This window comes from Oryza glaberrima, chromosome 3 (genome assembly GCF_000147395.1).
Source record: "Oryza glaberrima chromosome 3, OglaRS2, whole genome shotgun sequence".
In the NCBI taxonomy this organism is placed as follows: domain Eukaryota; kingdom Viridiplantae; phylum Streptophyta; class Magnoliopsida; order Poales; family Poaceae; genus Oryza; species Oryza glaberrima.
In genome coordinates, this window is record NC_068328.1 from 21,781,532 (window position 1) to 21,802,801 (window position 21,270).

The 21,270-nt window shown below is 44.6% G+C and overlaps 2 protein-coding genes and 1 long non-coding RNA gene across 3 annotated transcripts; 1 reads left to right on the forward strand and 2 right to left on the reverse strand.

Moving 5' to 3' along the window:
- Positions 1-375: 375 nt before the first annotated feature.
- On the reverse strand, positions 376-3,740 carry LOC127765382 (sugar transport protein MST2). The gene is made up of 4 exons (XM_052290267.1): positions 3,411-3,740; positions 1,999-2,321; positions 1,268-1,915; positions 376-963 (listed from the first exon to the last, which is right to left on the reverse strand). Exons 1-4 carry the CDS (start codon positions 3,547-3,549, stop codon positions 505-507), a joined length of 1,569 nt encoding a protein of 522 aa, XP_052146227.1. The 5' UTR covers positions 3,550-3,740; the 3' UTR covers positions 376-504.
- Positions 3,741-9,568: 5,828 nt separating this feature from the next.
- On the reverse strand, positions 9,569-10,235 carry LOC127765383 (uncharacterized). Its single transcript, XM_052290268.1, has 2 exons — positions 10,182-10,235; positions 9,569-10,093 (listed from the first exon to the last, which is right to left on the reverse strand). Exons 1-2 carry the CDS (start codon positions 10,233-10,235, stop codon positions 9,569-9,571), a joined length of 579 nt encoding a protein of 192 aa, XP_052146228.1.
- Positions 10,236-16,497: 6,262 nt separating this feature from the next.
- Positions 16,498-19,963, forward strand: LOC127768054 (uncharacterized). Its single transcript, XR_008016544.1, has 3 exons — positions 16,498-17,015; positions 18,877-19,150; positions 19,320-19,963. It is a non-coding gene; the product is annotated as an uncharacterized LOC127768054 (long non-coding RNA).
- Positions 19,964-21,270: the final 1,307 nt, after the last annotated feature.

Consider the following 21,270-nt stretch of genomic DNA (forward strand, 5'->3'; position numbering starts at 1 on the left):
TTAGGGAAATGCAATTCTGGCTTTTTATATTTACGACATTGTGTTTATATTCAGAAATTCATTCTTGCAATCCTTAACAACTACAGGAATCGCGCGACAAACCCATCCATACATTTTGGTTTAACTAGGCTATCATATTATGCCTGTTATCTTTCCGGCAGTTCCTAGCTGATTCAGAATTTAATTTCACGCCATTCCATTTGTCTTTTTGTGTTCGAAATACAGTACGGACGTAAGCGTTCATATATATACACGCGCTCACCCCTTATGATCGCATAACACCATTAATTGGTCTTTTTTCCTATTACCAGTGGGGTGTGAGCTTTCCTAAAAACGTCGATAAACAAAACCATTGCTTTGAGATTCCTATGGGTATTTGAACTTTGCTCCGCGCTACTTCGAGATGCGCATGCTGGATATCAGCAACAAATTAACCAGTCCCAAAATACGCATCTCACATTTGCTACATCTGTATAAAATCAGACAGCAGTGGCATTGTGCATTTCAAACTTTGCTGTTTGCCACTTGAACGTGTGCATCTGCATCCTGGTTACAGTAAAATCTACCCCAAAACCAGTGCGTTCTCCACACGACGGTCATCTTCTCGATCGGCACGCCCTTGGTCTCAGGCAGGAAGGCCGAGACGAAGAGCGTCATCACGAGCACCCATCCGCTAAAGAAGTAGAAGAGGCCGAACCTCATGTGGCAGAGCATCGGGAGGAAGGCCTCCGCGACGGCGAACGTGCAGAGCATGTTCACGGCCACGCTGATGCTCTGCCCCGCCGGCCGGACCTCCAGCGGGAAGATCTCGCTCGGCAGGAGGACGCCAAGCGGGCCCCACGACCAAGCGAAGCCGGCGACGTAGACGCAGATGAACACCACGATGCAGACCGCCAACGCCCTCGAGATGTTGCCATCGCCACTCGTACCAAACACCACACCGATCAGCGTTCCAATGATAACCTGTAGGAATCGATCATAAGCATGCATGCATACACTCGATATGCCTTGACTTTTTTTCTAGCCAAACTTCTTTATGTTAGGAAAATATAGAAGCACTTTTATCACAAAACAAATATATTATCAGAATATATTCAATGCTAGATTCGATGAAACTACTCTGGTGTTTAAAATATTGCTATTTTTTCTATAAATTTAATCAAAGTTTGACTAAATTTAACTAGGAAAAAAGTGACTAATAATATGAACAGAGAGGGAGTAGGTCATAGGTGTATATATATCAGCTTCTATATATATTTGTGTGTACCTGGCTCACAAGCATCTGGCAGCCTCCCTGGAACAAGAGCTTGCGTCGGCCAAGGCTGTCGACGGTGGCGATGGACACGAACGTGGCAACGATATTGACCAGCCCGGTGATGACCGCCGACATGAGCGACGCGTCTCCTCCGAGGCCGATGGTCTTGAACAGCACGGGCGCGTAGAACATGATGACGTTGATGCCGGTGAGCTGCTGGAAGAAGGGGATGAGGACGGCCATGGCGAGCTGCGGCCGGTACCTGCGCTGCAGGACGTCGCGCCACGGCCGTCGTCTCGCGGAGCAGCCGGAATACACCTCGATCTCGCTGGCTGCTGCGACGAGGTCGCCGTACTCGTCGTCCACCTCGTCGGTGCCGCGGATGCGCCGCAGCACCCGCCGCGCCTGCTCGTGGCGGCCACGGTTGATGAGGGAGCTCGGTGAGTCCGGGAGGAAGAGCGAGCCCACGGCGATGACGCATGCCGGGGCGGCAGCGAGGCCGAGGCTGACACGCCACCCCCAGCCACCCCTGATCTTGGCCGCACCGTAGTTGACGAGATTGGCGGAGAAGATGCCCACGGTGATCATCAGCTGGAGGCCGATGTTGAGCATGCCACGCAGCCGCGGTGGCGCCATCTCAGACAAGTATATCGGAGTGGACTACACATTCAAGAACGATCTGTCAAAATGTGTTGTGTTGATGCTGCCAATGTGTGTCTAATTTGATTTCTCCAACGACTTACCAGACCACAGAAGGCGACGCCGATGCCGAGGAGGATGCGGCCGACGATGAGCATGGCGACGTTCCGCGCGGCGCCGTTGAGGGTGGCACCGGCGAGGAAGGAGACGCCGCCGCCGAACATGGACCACTTCCTACCCAGCGCGCGCGTGAAGGACGCGACGAAGAAGGAGGCCACGAGCGCCGCGAGGTACAGCGACGAGGTGAACGCGGTCAGCGGCTGGCTGTTGAACTTGCAGTACTGGCTTGTGCCCTGCGCCGTCTGTTCTTGGTGGAGAACCGACGGGAAGAACTTCCCCAGGAACGTGTCCATCGATGTCACACCACCTGAATGTCGACACTCATTATACTAGCTAGTTTTGCTAAAATTTGGCACCACTTTTATTACTTAATTGATTTCAGTCTTTTCTTTATATATATGTAAGTATGTTTGTATCAAGCCAATCTTCTCTTCTAAATTAGTTAATTAATCTCTTATATATTGTGTATTAGAGAAAACATAGCTTAATTTTTAAAATTAACAATGTAATCATAGTATACTTTTTCAAATTTATAGTTTAAGGGATGTGTAAATGTAGGTAATTTGTACTGTAAACACCAACTTCAAGAAATGGTCATCTTTCGAAAGCAATAGAACAGTTTTCGATCAGGAGCAATTCTGAACTACTCAACCGGCTAGAGTCTCCGGATCAGCCGACCTGAGTTTACCTCGAAGGTTTAACCACATAAAGAAGTGTAGACATGCTGATCATCGATATCAAGTTATCAACAGATATATTCAGTAGGAACTAGCCAAATATCCGTGCTTTGCAACGATTTATTCAAAATAGCAAAAGGTATCCCCTGTTGAAAGTATTAATTTGTTCGTCTTAACAAACAAAAGGATTAATGTCATTATTAGTTTTCAGTATAGATCAATGACTCCAATCATGTTAACAAGATGTCATTTGATATGATGTTAAAATATGTACTCGTCAATAAATTGTGTTGCCTATTAATGGAAACTTAAATTAATTGTGAGGTCTTTTAATTAGGATGGCAAGAAGTAAATTAATAGAAAAATAAAGACTTGCAGCTCACAGAGTAATGCAAGACTAGCTATAAAGAGTAAAAAGCACACAGCTACTCCACAAAAGTACAGACAATGAGACAAACATTGACCAAGCACTCAACTTATACGAACACCATGGTCCACGTATCAGTGGTGGTGGTGGTAGAATGTCTTTTAGAAATAGCATAGATATAGAAGGTCCAAATGATTATCTTAAGAGTTTTTGCATGAAGTCTGTATAAGCAAAGGCTAGCGCTGCTCTTTTCTCCTATGCTTTTTTCTCCCACTACAAGTCACCATGCGTATAATTCCCTCTAACCAGTACATATATACTAAAAGATAGATGAGATAAATCGCATGTTTACCAGAGATGCCGATGTCATAGCCGATGATGAGGCCGCCGGTCGCCGCGACGCCGCAGGTGAGGAAGACGTAGAGGGTAAGCTTGCCGGAGTACACACTGGCCGTATCCTCGGCAACATCAGCTGCGGTTGCAGCTGCCATGGCGCGCGTCGCGTGTGAGCCTTCTCCGACGAGCCGGCCCAGGCGATCTCGTTCGCTTACTTCTCAGTGGATTGATAACGCAGGAGGGATCTGGCGAGATTTTAATCATTGAGTTAGCTAAGCTGTCACATACACAGTCGTGGTACTCCACTGTAGTACAGCACAGAGAAAAAAATGGGGATAAGGAGACCGATTGGAGATGGCAACTCTGACTTGCTTGCTTGCTTTCCATCACTTTCAGCGGTCAAATTAGCTTAGCAACCCCATGCCACCATCGCCGCCAGCTGATGCGTCCTGCGTGCACACTACCACCCTGTCTAGGGTCAAACACACCAACTATATCTACCTATCTATCTATCTATTATATACTAAAAGTCTATTAAACTTCCTATAAACACTCTCAAGCCACCGCATAGCCTCCTACGAATACTCCTAAGTCGCCACGTGGCACTCTACTAAATTAGAAAAAATCTGAGAAAAAAAGAAAAACATCCATCCCTCAATTTCACTTAAAATTTGTGGACCCATCATTTTCAACCATTGGATCAATTAATAAAATAATCCCAACAATCACGCATATACACGCATATACAATCCCTCAATTCCACCTCTACCTCCACGTACGTACGAATCTCCCTCCTGTACGTAATCACGCATATACAAAACTATACGCATGGGCAGTTCCCTTTTCTATCTCTTATTTTATATCAAACACTTCTATGAATAACTTGATAGTTAAATGAACAGAAACTTTAAGCAATATCTCCTGTTTTTATTTTTAAAATTGTTTTAAATTTATAATTAAACTAATAATTTGAGATTAATATTGCTCATATTTTGGTATATACGAAAATACGTAGTTTGGACATAGAACCCTTTCTTTGCATAGCAACCAAACAGCAATAAAACATTTAAATTGGTAGAAATTATATATTGTTGTGAACATTTTACAAGTCTAAATTAGATTGATAGTATCGAAGCAGATAAAAAAAATAAATTCAACCATGAATAGATCAATATAAAAGAATAACTTGTCTACGTACCATACTTCTACATTTTTGCATGTTATCCAAGTTTGCGCTTATGCAATCCAAGTGGACATGAAAATTATGAAAAATATAACTCCCTCCGTCCTAAAATATAACAACTTTTAGTACTCATGATTTGTCCCAAAATATAACTTCTTTACCAAGGGTGTGTTTAGTTCACTCCAAAATTGGAAGTTTAGTTGAAATTGGAACGATGTGACGGAAAAGTTGGAAGTTTGTGTGTGTAGGAAAGTTTTGATGTGTTGGAAAAATTGGAAGTTTGAAGAAAAATTTTAGAACTAAACTCAGCCCAACATTCACTTCTAAACCAATCTCAACCCTCCACCGTTCACTTTTCTCACCTACCTCCACTTCTCAGCCAATAACATCTCTCTATTTAATTCCACCTACTTTCTTAATAACCGTGTCCAACTCTAAAACTTCTTATATTCTGGGATGGAGAGAGTAAAATATGGAGTATATTACTATATACTCATTATCAGTTCACAAATATTCACGGCTAAATTAGATTTATAATGCAAAAAAGTAATATGGCCTATCTTGGTGCTTTACATGACATTAGAGAATTATGAAAAATCATGAAAAAAATTAATAACATAGATTATATCACCATATAAATATGCTTAAGATATAGGATCCAGTCTACTCAGCCCATCAATGAATTAACTAGGATTTTTTATATAGGTGATCCAAATTATACAATTTTTTAAATACTTTAAACATAACATGGTTATAACTCTAAATTGATCAAATGTACATCATAATATATTAATAATGAAGTTTTTTTCCTTTTTCCAAAAGTTTCTTTTCACATATGTTTATATGCATTGGGCTAGGGTTATTTTTGGACCGGGACCACCCCTGGATCTGCCCTCCTATATATGACAACTTCGTAATAATAAATTACCAACAAAAGTGTACTTGAGTCTGCAACACTTAAACATTTATAAATTCTGTACGTCTACCAATTATATTTTTTTAATTGTGCTCTTATTTCAATTTAAATTCATTTTTCAAAGAACATACGAAAGCATATAAAAAGGATGGAGTAAAAGTAAATAGAAGTCTGCTTTTAATTATATGAAATAGTCTTATTAACCATATTTTTAATAGAAAATATCTTCAATTAATACATCCTAAGATATGCTAAATATTCCAAAAAGATATACAAATAGTACAAATGTTAGTTTCATAGGAACCAACTCAATTGTTCTGACATAATATTTTCTTATAAATTCAAGCTGGTACGGTTTTAAGTAATTTTAGTTTATAATTTTATATGTTGCAAGGGTAATTAGAAGAAATTAATAATCAACATACAAATTAATTCCAAACAAATTATTGATAAAGATAGATTTAGAATAGAGTTAACGAATATTACAAGAATAAGTCAACCACATATAACCATTCGTAATAAAAATTTCAAGCAATATTAAATAAAGCGTCCGCGCATTTGCGCGGGTTACCTTACTAGTTCCTAGTTTTAGTAATAGTGTTCTCGGTATTTTTGGAAATTCTCATTTTTTTTAATCTTTCTGTTAGAATTTTTCTATATGCTTATCATGCATCCTCATAAAGTGATGTGGACAAGGGTTCCCGATCTTTCGAAAGGTTCTGATAAATAGTCGATTTGGTGGAGTCGCGACACAAAATCGACTCGGCTTCTAAACGAACACGCTCTTGAGCCCCGCAGTCACTGCACCATGTCTCCTTTGATTATCAACCGTGTCGAAAACCAGTTGACCTCGCCGATAAGGCTAATCCCTGTTTGTGAATTGAAGAACACACAAACAAGAACAAGAAAGAATAGAACCAAATTGTGCATGAATGATTAAGCTCACAAGTTGGGGTCTTACAAACCGAAGGTTGGTGAAACTGTTCTTGACAGATTAATCTAAGCAAAACTCAAACCCTAAAGGTGGCGACAGCTACTAATATATAGAGTTTAGGGTCGTGCAAACAACCCTTGACAACGCAATCCTAACGAGCTCCAACACGATACACGGCCCAAAGACCAAAATACGGCGACGTAGCATCGGAATAGATTCTGAACATCAACTTGTTCGGTCGATTCCCGATGACTTGGAAAGAATTTGGATATGGGACCAGAACCATTGAAAAGGTTATCTTCTTAGCTTTCCATCCATATAAAGAACGCTCCAATCCGAGCTCATATGCAACTTGGGCACCCGTTTTAGTGTAGATTGGTCCTGGACTCTGAAACGTACTCGAAATCGACTTGATGTGGGCCCTCCATCTTGACTTGGACGCCCTTGCTGATCCAGGATTTTAGGGCACTAATGTCAGCACTCACTTATTATATAGTGTTTGGAAGGGCTTCATTTCTAAATATTTTGTAAGCTAAGGTGTCCTTGAACTGTTATTTTTAGCTAGAGCCGGTAGAATATTGCTGTTGTTTCAATGAGCATGTTTATTTCAGACTAACTCTTAAGAGTAATAAGAAATACAAATCCATTATTCTTTTGGTCAGACAACAAGTTATTCAAGTTATTTTCACTAATACGTAAAAATATGGTTAACTTTTAATAGTTGATAATAGAATTATTGGCCTAATTACATGGATAGAAACATTAGCTAAAAGAAATAATTATAGTCAACGGATCAAATATTTTAAACTGCGACATTAGTGGTGGCTGACGGTCAGGGGCGAAGCTAGGATTTGAGATTAGGGGGGTGTAGGGTGAAGATAAACCATGAGACTAAATAACTAATATTGATAGTAAAGGAGGTCAAATAGTTACCGTCAATAATAAGCAATGCGTAAACTAGTCCTTTTAAGAAAAACTTGAATTTCAGCTCTTTAGTAATATCATTGTAAGTTTGAAACTAGTCTTGCTAAATTCTTTTAATGTAAACTATTAAATAATCTCACAAATAAGTATCATCTATTTTACTTTGAAAAAGAGGAGAAATCACAAACTAATTTTGTAAATCATGTTTATTGCTAATATTTTTAGACTTACTAACTAACTAAACTGATAATACTTTCAAGCTACACAAAATAAACTAGATAAATACTTATCTTAGCTAACTTAATATAGAGTAAAAATATGGGGGGTGTAGTGGTGGTAGTGTTTGGATAGGGGGGTGTTGGCACCCTTTGGCACCCCCCTACCTGCGCCACTGCTGACGGTACCAAAACATATAGTCCTCCGTTTCCTGTTATAAAACGTTTTGGTTTTTTTATCTCTTGTCTAAATTTACTAACATACATATGAAGTTGAATATATATATGTAGCACATATGGATGTATGAATGAATCAAGATCTTATAATGTGAAATAGGAAGGATGTTGGAAAATAGATTCAGGCTCCAACACCTACCATACCAGTTAAACTGTTTAAGTTTTCAAAGATGGAGCTATATTGTTTAGCCTCTGAGCAGCTGCAATTTAGCGGTTGGGGTCAACAATCTTGCACTGTCGGGGTAAGTGTGTATAAATGCTAGCAATACACTGGATTGGTTGGATGGCATCTGTGTCATCTGACACCAATGATACTAATATACATCCGCCCCTTTCATAAAGTGAGGAAGCGTGTTTGATTACAGGAAAAAGTACACCGAAGGTCCCTCAGCTTATCATCGAGTTACAAAATCGTCCTCCAACCGCAAAACCGGATACAACGCATCCCCCAACTTACAAAACCAGTGTAAACCAGGTCCCTTAGGCCATTTACAATGCGGTGAGGTGGCGTTCAGCCTCACTGCGCCAGCGCATAGATTCCTTGCCACGTTAGCTTCTGGCACACTTTTCTCAAGTCCGCGCGTCCAACTTTAGTCACGTGTTCCTTGGCCAAATCCAGGGTGAGCGGCGTGAGGAACGGGCACTTGCGCGCATTGTGGAGGTCGTGACCTCGTTTCGTCGTTCTCCCGCGCTCGCGTCGTCGTCGAGTTCATCCTGCCCCGCGTCGTCGTTGAGTTCATCCCACAGGAGAGAAGGGAATCCGGCCTCTGCAGATTCAATCACCAAATACTCCTTCAGTTTCGTCATCACCAAGACGAACAGAAGAAGAGAAAAGCGAGCAGAAGGAAAAAAAAGGAGCAAACATATATGCGAGAAACAGAATATTTGAGAAAGAAGAGAAGAATACCTTCGTTGGAGGCCATGGACGACATTAACTAAACGGGAGGAGCAATTGCTGCCGATGCTTTCTTGCATTGAAGTCGACCAACCGTTGAAGTAGAGAAGAAGCAAACCAAACCAACTCCCGGCGCCGCCTCTCCGCCCGGGCTGGATCTAGCCGCCTGCCGCCGCCGTCTCGTCAGCAAGCGCTGCCCGGAAGGAGAGAGAGAGACACGCCCACGCCATGGGGAGGCCGAAGGGCGGCGCCGCGGCGTCCTCCTCCTCGTCGAAGAAGCCCAAGGCGAAGCCGAAGCAGCGCGGCGGCGCCGCCGCCGCTTCGGGGGAGGAGAGGGTGGCCGCCTCGGCACTGTCACCGCCCGCGCCGCCGTCTCCGCCGCGTTGCCGCCGGCGCGCTCCGCTGAGCCCACCTCGGGGTCATCCGCCGCTAGCGCCCTTCGCCGAGATCGCCTCGGGGTCGTCCGCCTTCGGCTCCCGCGCCGTGTCGCCGCCGGCGGGCCGCCAGATCCGGAGGGGGAGAGGGACGCCGGCGGAGGGGGAGAGGGGTGACGGCGGTGTGTGGGAGGCGCCGGCGGCGCACTAGAGGAGGGAGCAGTTTTGTGGCCTGGTTGGGGAAGGCAGGGAGAGAGAGGAGAGGAGGTAAAAAGTGAGGAGAGAGAAGGGTGGGACCCACTGTGAAGGAAAAAGAAGACCACATGCACTGTGGAGGTTGTTGCTTACAAAGTTCTTAGTCTAGGTGGCAGTGTTGGCTCCTCGAAAATTGGTGACGCACTGTGAGTGCCCTTAGCGGTTTTGACCCCGGTTTTATCTGACGTAGCAGCTGAATCATCGTGGGACCCACGTGGGCCCCACATGTCAGGATGCCACATCAGCAGACCGGCCTCTCCCCTTCCTCTCCTTTCCTCCTCTCTCTCTCTCTCACTCCTCTCTGGACTCTATGCAGGGCCGGCCAGCAGTGGGGAGGAGGTCGCCGGCGCAAGGAGGTCCGACGGCCGGCCGGCGACGCGGCGATGGAGGCACGGGAGAAAGGGAGGGCGGCGACAGGGCGAGGCGGTGTCCACGGATGCGGCGGCGGAGAGGCGGTGGCGGCTACGACACGGGGCGAGGAAGTCCGACGGTCGGCCGGTGACGCGGCGGTGGCACGCTCGTAGTAGTCGTGCTCGGCGCCCATGAGCCCGCCCCACCGCTCCAAGTCCCTGACGGCGAAGCCGCTGCCGTCTGCCGCCGTGAGCTCCACGCCGATCGCCGCTTCCGTGCCGGCCTTCCAGATCCACCCGGTCCCCATGTAGTACAGCATGTACACGCACTTGTTCTTGTCGTTGTCCCCGCCGTCAACCAGCTGTCCACGGCGCGGCAGCGCCGCCACGCCACCCGGCAATCTTGATCCGGCGGCCTGCACGCGCGTATGCAATTAACATGATCAGATCAACTCACAGGTCACAGCAGAGCAGAGAGACGATCAGAAAAGAAAATGCATGTACCAAGACCACCACGGAAACGAGCGAGGCGAAGTGCAAGAATCTGTCAGCAGCCATTGTCAAAGGCTTGAAGAACTCCCTCTATTCCAGAGCAGATCACAAGCAGGTGACAATCATGTAATGCACAAGGAGAGAGAGTATGGGAAGTAAAGTCAAACAAACGAGTACTACATGATGAGCATTTTTAGATGGATTTAGGACTTCACGAGTTGGCTAAAAAACTGATAAATCAGGTACGTTCGCCTCCTCCAGCTCCACGTATGTGAACCTCGCCGGCAACCCGGGGATGAGGACCTCGTCGCCGTCGCCGTCGTCTTCTTCGCGCTGCTGGTCCTCGCTCACATACGACGCCTGCTGCGACGACAGCATCGGCAACTTGAACCAGCTGCGGTTGCCGCCTAGCTGCGGCCATGGCACCACCGCTCGCCCGCCGACGCCGTGTCGCCGCCGCCGCATCGCCGGCCGGCCGTCAGACCTCCTCGCCCCGCGTCGCAGCCGAAGCCGCCTCGCCCTACCGCCGCCCTCCCCTTTCACCTGTGTCTTCGCCGCCACGTCGCCGGCCGACCGTCGGACTTCCTCGCCCCGTGTCGTAGCCACCGCCGCCTCTCTGCCGCCGCATCCGCGGACACCGCCTCGCCCTGCCGCCGCCCTCCTTTTCTTCCGTGCCTCCATTGCCGCGTCGCCGGCCGGCCGTCGGACGAGTCCAGAGAGGAGTGAGAGAGAGAGAGAGAGGAGGAAAGGAGAGGAAGGGGAGAGGCCGGTCTGCTGACGTGGCATCCTGACATGTGGGGCCCACGTGGGTCCCACCATGACTCTGCCGCCATATCAGACAAAACCGCTAAGGGACCTGATTTGCATTGGTTTTATAAGTTGGGGGATGCGTTGTATCCGGTTTTGTGGTTGGAGGACGATTTTGTAACTCGATGATAAGTTGAGGGACCTTCGGTGTACTTTTTCCTTTGATTACACCACATGGGCAGAGGGTAACAGCCCAAGTCGGTTCAATATCTCTCTACTACTCCTACCGTGTGCGATGCTGACAGATCCCTCTTATAAGATTACAATGGCGTATCTAGAATTTTGGATATGGGTGACCCGACTTCAATTATTTTGAAACACCGCAAAGTAACAATGCTAATATATACAATCCAAGAATAATTAACAAAATTAGTCAAAAGTTGATCATGATATATTAATAAAGTATCTTACAAACAATAATTATATAAGAAATTTGAGTTAAAGAAATAGATATGCTACACAAGTTTGGAGAAGATTGCCATACTTTCAACAATCTGTAATACAATAGTATAATATGAGAAGGGTCAACTAAAAGCTGAAAAAAGATTACTAACTTTAGAGTAGTTAATCGGCTAACAAAATAATCAATAAGCTGTTAATCATCTATTCTTGCTTTGCTTACTTACAGATTTCCATCGGCTATCCTTTGCTTGCTTCTAGATCTCGACCTAGCTCCCTTGCTTTGCTTAGCTGCTTGCCGTGATATGTTGTCCGCCGCCGGCCGTCTGCCCGTGTAGGTGACGCATCTTGCAGGATTTTCGTCCATCGTCGTCGGCTCGCCGCCACCGCTGCCGCCGGTCACGGCACCCACACACGCGCTACCCTTGCTGGCTTGCCATCGATTGGCAATTTGCCGCGATCGTGATGCTGATTAGTCCTCCGTGGCGTCGTCACCGCTGGATCGCCGGACGTCGTCGTCGGGAAGGAAACAGCTGAACAGGAGTCCTAACCTAGCTAAGCACTCGTCAGTCGCACGCTGCTACGGTTGATCGAGAATTCGAGATCACGTGAGGCGGGCTGTGGAGAGGGAGCGGAAGCAATGACGCGGCTTTTCTGTTTCACGATTTAACAGCTGGGATTCAGGGGGTTTTTTTTTTCTTACTATCATATATGCATGCTATTTGGGCCTTTGGACCGACAAATATTTGGGTGGTCCGGGGACCAGCCTTTGGATCCACCAATGTGTAAGAATAGCCAAATTATTGTGGAACTCTAACCTCTTTGGTTTTCTACCATTTGAATCATTAAACACGTGTTCTTTTCTTCCTTGACCTCTTTAGGATTTTTTTTTAATGGAAAAACAGTAGAAGAGGCTCATAGAGTTTATGTACAAGAGACTTTACAAGAGGGGAATAGGAAAAAAAAATACAAATTATCAATCCATGATTGCCATATGGGTCAATCTGGTTCCTTTAACCTATGCAAAAGTAGGGTAAAATCCTCTAAGAAAAAGGGAATAAAGATATTGGACGAACTGAGGTACCACCAAGTGATTGGTCGGAATATGGATAATTAGATGAATAGAAAATCTATAGAACGGCGTACCGTTCGAACGGGATAGACTAATCAACGCCCCACACCTCATCTTGGCTCGTTTATGCAGCGTCGTCCACCACCCACCGTGCGCAAGCTACTCCCTCCATCCTCTGTCCCCCTCTCTACGCCCACGACCACTAGCCGCTGGCCACCAGGAGCCGTTTTCTCGCCGCATCGACCGCAACGCCATCTGAGCCGGCCATCGGCGACGTCCCCAGCAAGCCGACATGAGTGCAACAATGGCAGAGCCTGTATGAGGCTAGATGTCCACAGGAAGAAGGGAGAATATGAGGATATGGCTTTTCTAGTAGTTCGTCGCCTGCATCTACTCACAATCTCATCTCTTTTTTTTTGTTCTTGTTGTTGCTGTTGCTTCGATTTCATGCTAAGGAATCAACACATGGATGAGGATATAGTGTGTTGGAGAGAGGAAGAAGATGACTTGTTTGGTACAAATGATACCTCTGGGTACCAGGCTTTGATACTTTTCTTTTTTGTTGGTACCAAGCCTAATATGCAACTACTGGTCTTGACACCTCGTGGATACCAGACCAGGTACCATCAACCTTAGTACCATGGGTATCAGACATACCATGGGTACCAGGTCTGATACCACAAATACCGAATCTAATATCCTAAGTATCGGATCTGATACCTATGGTACCAAACTGATACCTTGGGTATCAACCCGATCTAGTACCTCAGATATTAAGTACCGATACCAGACTAGGTACCACCAACCATAGTACCATGGGTACCAGGTCTGATACCTCAAGTATCGAATCTAGTATCCCAAGTATAGGATCTGATACCTATGATACTAGATCCGTTACAGGTACTAACCAGATCTGATACCTCATGTATCAAGATACGGGTACCAACCAGATCTGGTACCTCTGATACGGGTACCAACCAGATCTGGAACCTCAGGTATCAAGTATCAGATCTGATACGGGTACCAACCAGATCTGGTACCTCAGGTATCAACTATCGGATCTGATACCTGAAAGTTGTGTGGGTACTCAATACGAGCGCATGGATGCGTGGGGGAGCGCAACAAACACGTGAAGGGTATGGGAGAGCGATGCGTACGTGTGGGAGGAAGAGATACAGACGCGTGGGGACACATGCGCATGGTTGGTGGGGGCAACAACTCGTCATTAACTCATTATAATCTATCCCCTTACACGGGATACCGTGATCTAGCAGTTCTCATAAAAATTTGATCTTGATTGTGCTACGCACCCCGCAAGCGCACGGGTGCCACCGAGTAGTGGCGAGTGTCGTGTTATCCACAGGGACTAGGCCATGGCTACTAGTGTTTAGCTAAAGCTAGGTCAAACAACAATTGAGAACAAAGGAAAAAAATAGAAATAAACAACAGGAGAACTCGGAAATTAGGAATCAGATCGTCTGACTTCACCTGGAATGATGGTAGAGAGCAGTCACGCGAATCCCATCGTCCACCCGCAATCGAACGATGGATCTAACGCTACTCCTCTCAGACACTGGGCCTCAGCGACTCGGCCCAACAAGTGCTTCTATGGATAAGGAAAGGGTTCACTGCCACCGCGTCATCCGGACTTGCAGTTGAGGATGGAGGACCGTCCCGTCGCCGTTGTCACCTAGAGCGGCGCCGTCCTCACCGAGAGCAGCGCCGCGCCGTCCTCGCCGAGCGCCGCGCTGTCCCGCCGAGCGCTGCTCCGTCGCCGAGTCATAGGTGCCGATCCAAACGCGCACCCGGTTCTGCAGCAGCCAGATCTCCGCCACCCACTTGCCCCACTGCGGCTGCCCCGCACGCCGTGGTACAGCTTCTGCTGCAGCAGCATGGCCTCGTCAGGCGGCGCAGCAATTGTAGCACGTCTCAAAATGGAGTTGCTCCTCGTCTCAGAATGGATAGGACCCGCTGGAGGGTTGCCACAGCCGTGATTCCAATTAAGCTAGAAGATGTCTGTACGATAGCAGGGATTGGAGTCGACATATCTGAAAATGATGTCTGTAGGATAGCAGTGATTGGAGTCGATATATCTAAAATTTCCAGTGTGTTTTATTCATCGTGTGCTATGTCTGAAATTTTCAGTGAGTAACAGAGGAAGGTTGTCTTGCCTGTGAAGTGACATTTGTGCTAGAGCTAGCAAGACTGTAACTTGTGATTGTCATTGTGTTGTAAATTGTTTGGAATTGAATAAAAGGTAATTTTGAATGTTGCAAGTTCAGATATGCACAAAATGCTCTGCTATTCAGAAATGCAATTCTGCAATTCCCTGAACTTTACACTTCGACGAAAGCAAAAGCTATCCCCCTAAACAATCTGTTATATTTCAGATTGCAGCAACTGTCCATACTACTAGAAATTAGCCAAAACATCATCTGTGATTGGCCCCTGTAAAATAAAAGGTTCAGAAAAACAATTGAGAGAATGTATTGATGGCCATCTATGGTATAGAAAAATGGTGTGTTGGTTTGAAATATTACCGTCAATATCTGAGAGAAGGTATTGATGGCTATGTATGGTTAAGACAATTCTTCCATGGGCAAAGAAGTATTAGGATAAATATTTTGCACTGCTGCACTGTCTTGTACCGTTGCTTCTTTTTCCTTTTTTTTCCCTCCCTTCTTTACAGTTCCTTGTTCCTTCAAATAAAAGAAAATAAAATAGAACATGTTCCCACTTAGCACAGTAAAAGAGAATCAAATACATTTTATGTAATCACATACCTTTGATCCTTTTTCCTTTTTCTTACCTCCCTTCTTACTTCCTTTCTCTGTGGACTTGTGCATCTTATCAAGCCAATTTCTTTTCCGCTTTGAGCTTTTTGTTTGCACCTCCTTTTTCTTTAGGCATGCTGTACTCACCAAATCAATTGGAGGAGTAACATTTGTGGGAGCAGTGACCGGAACCATAGTATCAGCGCATGCATTGATTTCTTCTTCAACTTGCTTGCTAAGGACGTCCAGTGTGTTGTTTACTAATAAGGTAGACTCTAGATGGCTGGCAGCTCTAAGTGCCAAATTGAGAAATTTGCGGGTCATATCTTTGTAGCGAAGCATCTCATTTAATCTTGGGTTCTCTATTATATTTCGCCCATGGTTGTCTTGTACTATCCCACTACGTGCTCCACGTGTCCATCGCTTCAGTACATATTGTGTTGGGAGAGATTTGATATTCATCAGATCAAGGACTTTTAAAGCATGGCTACACAATATTCCAGTTCTACTAAACATCCCACAGCTGCATGTACTAGTTTGCTCTAAAGGATCACCAAAAACTTTGTACTCCTTCTCAAAGGTACAATTTTCATCAAGACTGCCAATTGCCACAAGATAGCAATTTTTGCCTTCCAATGCCGTGCTACATTGTCACATCATGATTTTAGTTTTAGGATTTATAAATTATTTAATAAATTATTATTAGAATTTATATTAAATGTTCATTAATTTACAAGAGAAGTTAAATGTGGGAAATAAAATTTCCTAAATATAAAGCATGGCTGGATTTAATTTTTATTAAATTCTCCAGGGTTAATTATACTCTCTGGAATTTTCTCGGATTTTTCGGAGCTCAATTCCTAATTTTAACCATACAAAGAACATTTCAGTAATTATCCACATATTAAATTAATCATTAAATGGTCTAATTATAATTTTGTTAAGTACTTTGAGTGTCCAAGTATTTTCAGGATTTTTCTTGAAACTATTTGAGCATTGGAAGTATTTTTAACAATTCAAAGATCATTTCAGTGATTATTTTAATTGGAAAAAGTTTTTAAATCCTCTCCTAAGCCGTTGGACTGATTTTAGCCCAACATCTCTCTCCCTCGCGCGCGTGCTGTGCAGCCCAAGTCGGCCCAGCCGAGCTCCTCCTTCTCTTTCTTTCTTTGCTTTGTTTTCAGCCAGCCCAAGAAGAAAAGTCTAATTTGCCTCCCTGCTACAGTGTCGTCTTCAAGCTTGGACAGAGCCCGAGCCAGCCGTCCTGTACCTGTGCAGCCGCCGCTTCCTCCACCAAATCCGCCGCATCCCGTGCTCCGTTTGCAAAATTAGTTGAGGGGAAATATTCCTCTTATCCTCCTCTATCCTTTCCCCCAAGAATCGGACTTTATCCCGAAGAAATCAACGCGGAATCGAATTCGTTTTCGAGTTTATCTCTACAACTAACCCTCGGATTTTCCGGCTTCGATTCCTCTCGGTTGGAGTCCGATCTCTTCAATCCAAGCCTATAAATAGCATCCCCTAGTTGTCCTGTTTCATTTGCCCCATCTCCCGAGCTCTCTCGTGCCCCGTAGGGCCGCCGCCGCGCCACCCAAACCGTCACCGTCGCCGGCCGGCGAACAGCCGCCTCGCGCCGTCGTTTTAGCCGCTGCCGCCGCCTCCTCACGTCGCCGTCGGGTGCACGTGGAAGAGGGGAAGCTCGCCGCCCCTTCGCCGTTGCCACCGGTCACCGGAGAGCCGCCGCCGCCGCACAAGCTCGTCGCCGGTCGTCATCTGTCGTCGTTCGTCGCATTGGTTAGTACCGGTGAGATCGCGTTGTTCTCCTCTACGCGTAGGTACCCTCCAAAAGTCCGGCCGAGTCTTCTAGCGCCGGCGAGGTCGTCGCTGATGTCGAGTCGACATTGATGATGTCAGCGATGACGTCATTAATCCCTTTTTCTTAGTTTTCTCTATTAGATGAAAATCGATTAAACTTCGGAAATTCATAACTAAATCATCGTAACTCGGATTCGAGTGGTTCAAGTTGCTAAATTTTTCTAAAATCATGATCTACATGTTTGTTTACTTTTTATGTACTGTTTATTTAGTTTTTATTAGTCTTTTTCTTCGTTTTGCGTGTTAGCTTGTCGTTTCCGTCGTTGCGAAGGTTCGTGAGTGCGTCGGAAGTGTTCAAGAAGATTAATTGAAGACCGATTATTGCAAGGCAAGTCATACAGATCCCAAACAACCCTTTGAGCATGTTGAACCCGTTTAAAGCTAATGTTTTATTTCAACTTATGCATTATTTTCGAATGTCATTGGGTGGTGAGCCTTTTCCCATTTAATTATGGCCGAAGATGACTGTATTTTCCTATGGGTTATAATTTGATTAGCTAGAATGTTATATATTGGTTTGGTTCAGCTAAATGCTATATATGTATAATTGCTTAGCCATGCTTAGAAACATAAGCTCATTAATGAGATGAATCATACTCCATTATTACTTATGGTTATACTTAATGGTAGCTCACGATGGTTAATCGTGTTATGTTAATTAATTAATAATTAAAACATGATTAAAGGTGGGTTGTGAGCGCATGGTTTTGATGGTTGTGCTCATGACAATTAAGGACCGGTTCACGAGCTACTGTTGTGAAACATTTATCGTGCCAACCACAAGCCAGCGTGGGCAACGGCTTTACTTTTTGTATAGCATTCATTATGGGGTGCCAGACTGAGAAGCGGCGAGAAGTCCGTGGAGGTCACTGGGGAGTCCATGCCTCTAGTTGTAGAGGGGGTGATTATGATCCAGGTATGGTGCACTGTGGTGAGTTGTGCTGTGCAGAGGGTATTGTCACAGCCTCTATTCGGGTACTTTCCAGTATCGCGACGCATGGTAGACATGATGTTGAGGCTGTGTCTTGTGGGTACAGTGGTACACCTCTGGCCAGAGTAAAACTATTCTAAAAGCCGTGCCCGCGGTTATGGGCGAGTTGAGCAATGTTTTTCGTGATTAGTCTCACACCTCTCACAATAATTATTGATGCTATAATTGGTAATAATTTGCTTAGCTCCTGGTTTGGAGTTAGATCTGTACAGCCGGGGTTGGTTGTTCAGGTTTGGTTGGGCCTGTGCATCATTGGGGTGCTGTTCAGTGTTGATTAAAATTGATGATTAATTACTCTATTGTTTTACTACTCTTAAATCTTTGCTAAATGCTGCTTTTGCAAATAAGCCTATATTATGCCATCTTTTGTTTGTGTACCGTTTTCTCACCTCAAACCCTTTCTGACCTCCATAGCTATTCCAAAACATCCAAGCCTCATCTGTACTGCTGAATTCCATGCCAACTTGAGGTAACAAACTAGGGGAAAACCCATCCCTACAGCAAACAAAATATTTAATTTGATGGTGGTATGATAAGCAACTAAAATATATCTGTACGCATTGGGAGAAAGAAACAAGCATGGGTTACACACCCCTTTTCTTCCATCTCATATATCCTGCTTCTATTTTTTGATGAATCGCAAGTTGATGTTTCGTTAAACTATTTCCACACAGGCTAACATAGGAGAGGATGGCAAACAAATTAGAAGATTGTTGCAATCTAAACACACACACATGAAGACTGTGCAAACCTGCGAGCATGATCTTGTTTTCTCTGTTTTTACTGCAGCTGATCGCCTCACCCTCGTGCTCCACGGAGAAGCCGATTGCCTCACCCTCTTGCCGACGCCTCACGTTCGCTCGCGGGAAAAGCAGATGGGATTCGCGACAAAAAGGAAAAGACGGCGCCAAAAAGGGGAGCAACGGGCTGACGATGGTGCGCTTGTTGGGCCTAGGCCCAAATAACAAAGGAGCGAAGCAGCCGGACATGCAGCTCCACGCAAAGGCGTTCGATCGTGAGCTGACGGATGGATTCGCGTGACTGCTCTCTACCATCATTCCAGGTGAAGTCAGACGATCTGATTCCGGAAATTAAACAGGATGAAGAAGAAATTAACTATCGCAGGATCTTAATACTCTCATATATCATAACAACCAGAGATTCATGCATTTGATTAGCACTGACAGAAATTACAAGCTCCAAATATTAAATTCTTAACAAATCTGAAACAGTACAAGTAGGAGGAAGAAGATAGAAATCGTGCAGTAAGAAGGAAAAAGAAGAAGGGGAAGAAGAGGATGCAGCAGCAGCAGGTTACAGATCAGTTGTCAAGGAAGTAGTAGAGGAAGAACAGCAGCAGTAGCAGATTAGGTTGTCTCCACTGTCCCGGTCGATTTGGAAGAGCTGCAGGAGGATGTGTATGACATTTTCAGGCGAATTGGAGCAACTTTCTGGTGGGAGGGGATGTGGAGTAGCTGGAGATGGTGGCTGCCGACGAGGTTAGGCCTGGCCCTCGCTGGTGCCGGAGCTGTAGATGGGATGGGGAAGAAGGGAAGGGAGGAGATGGGGAGGAAGAAGAGAAGGGGAGAAAGAAAATGCCAGGCCCAGTTGTACAGTAGCATTTCTAGGGATTTTAATCCCCATCGATTTGGTTCGCTCTTTGGCACTTTCAACCTTCATCTCCCCAGAAATTATGTTTAGGTCCTTGCTTCACTTGACTTCTTTTGTCTTGCCACACAAAAACTGACATTTGTTTGCTGTTGGAGACCAAAATAGCAGATTACGTGCCTCATCGCGCCATTCTGTAGAAAAGTTAAATAATGTATGAAACCATATAAAAGGGACATATTGTACCACAAATAATGTCTGAAATATGCATTAGGATTAATTTTAGCCCATCATAATAGCAAAACAAGAGGAAGATCATGAGATTAATGATGCAAAAATTGATTGTATCATACCCCCATGCTTAAACATTTGCTTGTCCTCAAGTAAATGAACAATAAGTTTCAAGAACCAGGAAGAAGCAATGTGGTAAACAAAAACTAGTCAGATGAATGTGATAAGTCTCATGGCATACATTTAGTGAACTTTAACATCATGTAGATTAGCTTGAAGTTAGCTTGAACTTACAAAATTAACCATACTGAGTTTGAAGCATACAGAACATAGCTAGCCATGTCAAGTAAAGGAGGTAGGCATACTTAAATGCAAAGGATAAAAATGATACTAAGATATAAGAACCCAAGCAAATCATGGATAACTAAGGTATCTAAAGATCCTCAGGCTAAAACATGATGTTAACCAAATTTTGCAAGGCATTGAAGTTAGTCATAACATCAAGAATGAAAATATCAAAGCTTATGCATAGCTGTTCGAGGTAAAGATTCTAAAACTCATAATCTTTGTGAACAAGTCCAAACTTGAACCTTGATACTCAATTTATTTAAAAAGCATTTTGGAACACTGGGCACATGTGCCACTTACCATTGGAACGACATAATCATTAGTCGGACACCTCAACCCTAATGTGATGGCGGGTGTGCATCAGCTTGCGTGCATGTGCTAGTGCTGGTCGTGATTACTGTATACTTCTTTTGGGGAAGCAATTCACAAACACTAGCTAATTACTACTACTCTGCGCATCTGCCATGCATGACATGACAAGTGCTCCTCACTCATGCAACCATAGATTATGAATGCCTATCCTTTTGGTCACACATAACTACAAACTCCTCTATAATTGCGTGCTTAGCTATACGACATGATGTTGTTATTATAGCTATACTCAGCGGTTGGGCTGGTACCTCAGTATCTTATATTATTATAGTATTTTTTACATGTCAAAATATGACTATCTATAATAGTACCTCGAAAGTATCGTAAAGTATCTATCATGATACATGTGGGTAGCAAACCAAGCACATATCAGCCGGTATATGTGGGTCTCAGTTTTAACATATACCTAGTATGATACCAAGGTATCACGTATGATACCTATTAGCTCTAGTATTTGTGGTACTAAGTGAAGCATCTAGGCACCCGGTGTTAATTTTGGTAATTAATGACAAGCGCTAATTGTGGACTAACCGTTGTCTTTGAGCTATACATTTTAAGTTAGGTCCACATCATATGTGCGCATGGATGATTATCGATGGATTAAAAATGACGGTGCAAAGCAAA

What these genes read in the sequence shown, in the direction of transcription:
- LOC127765382 (XM_052290267.1), bottom strand. Translation starts at nt 3,549, where the DNA reads ATGGCAGCTGCAACCGCAGCTGATGTTGCCGAGGATACGGCCAGTGTG. An exon ending in GCGTCGCCTTCTGTGGTCTG is followed by an intron (nt 1,916 to 1,998) that starts GTAAGTCGTTGG and finishes TTGAATGTGTAG; the next exon opens with TCCACTCCGATATACTTGTC. An exon ending in GCCAGATGCTTGTGAGCCAG is followed by an intron (nt 964 to 1,267) that starts GTACACACAAAT and finishes CGATTCCTACAG; the next exon opens with GTTATCATTGGAACGCTGAT.
- LOC127765383 (XM_052290268.1), bottom strand. Translation starts at nt 10,235, where the DNA reads ATGGCTGCTGACAGATTCTTGCACTTCGCCTCGCTCGTTTCCGTGGTG. An exon ending in TCGTTTCCGTGGTGGTCTTG is followed by an intron (nt 10,094 to 10,181) that starts GTACATGCATTT and finishes ACGCGCGTGCAG; the next exon opens with GCCGCCGGATCAAGATTGCC.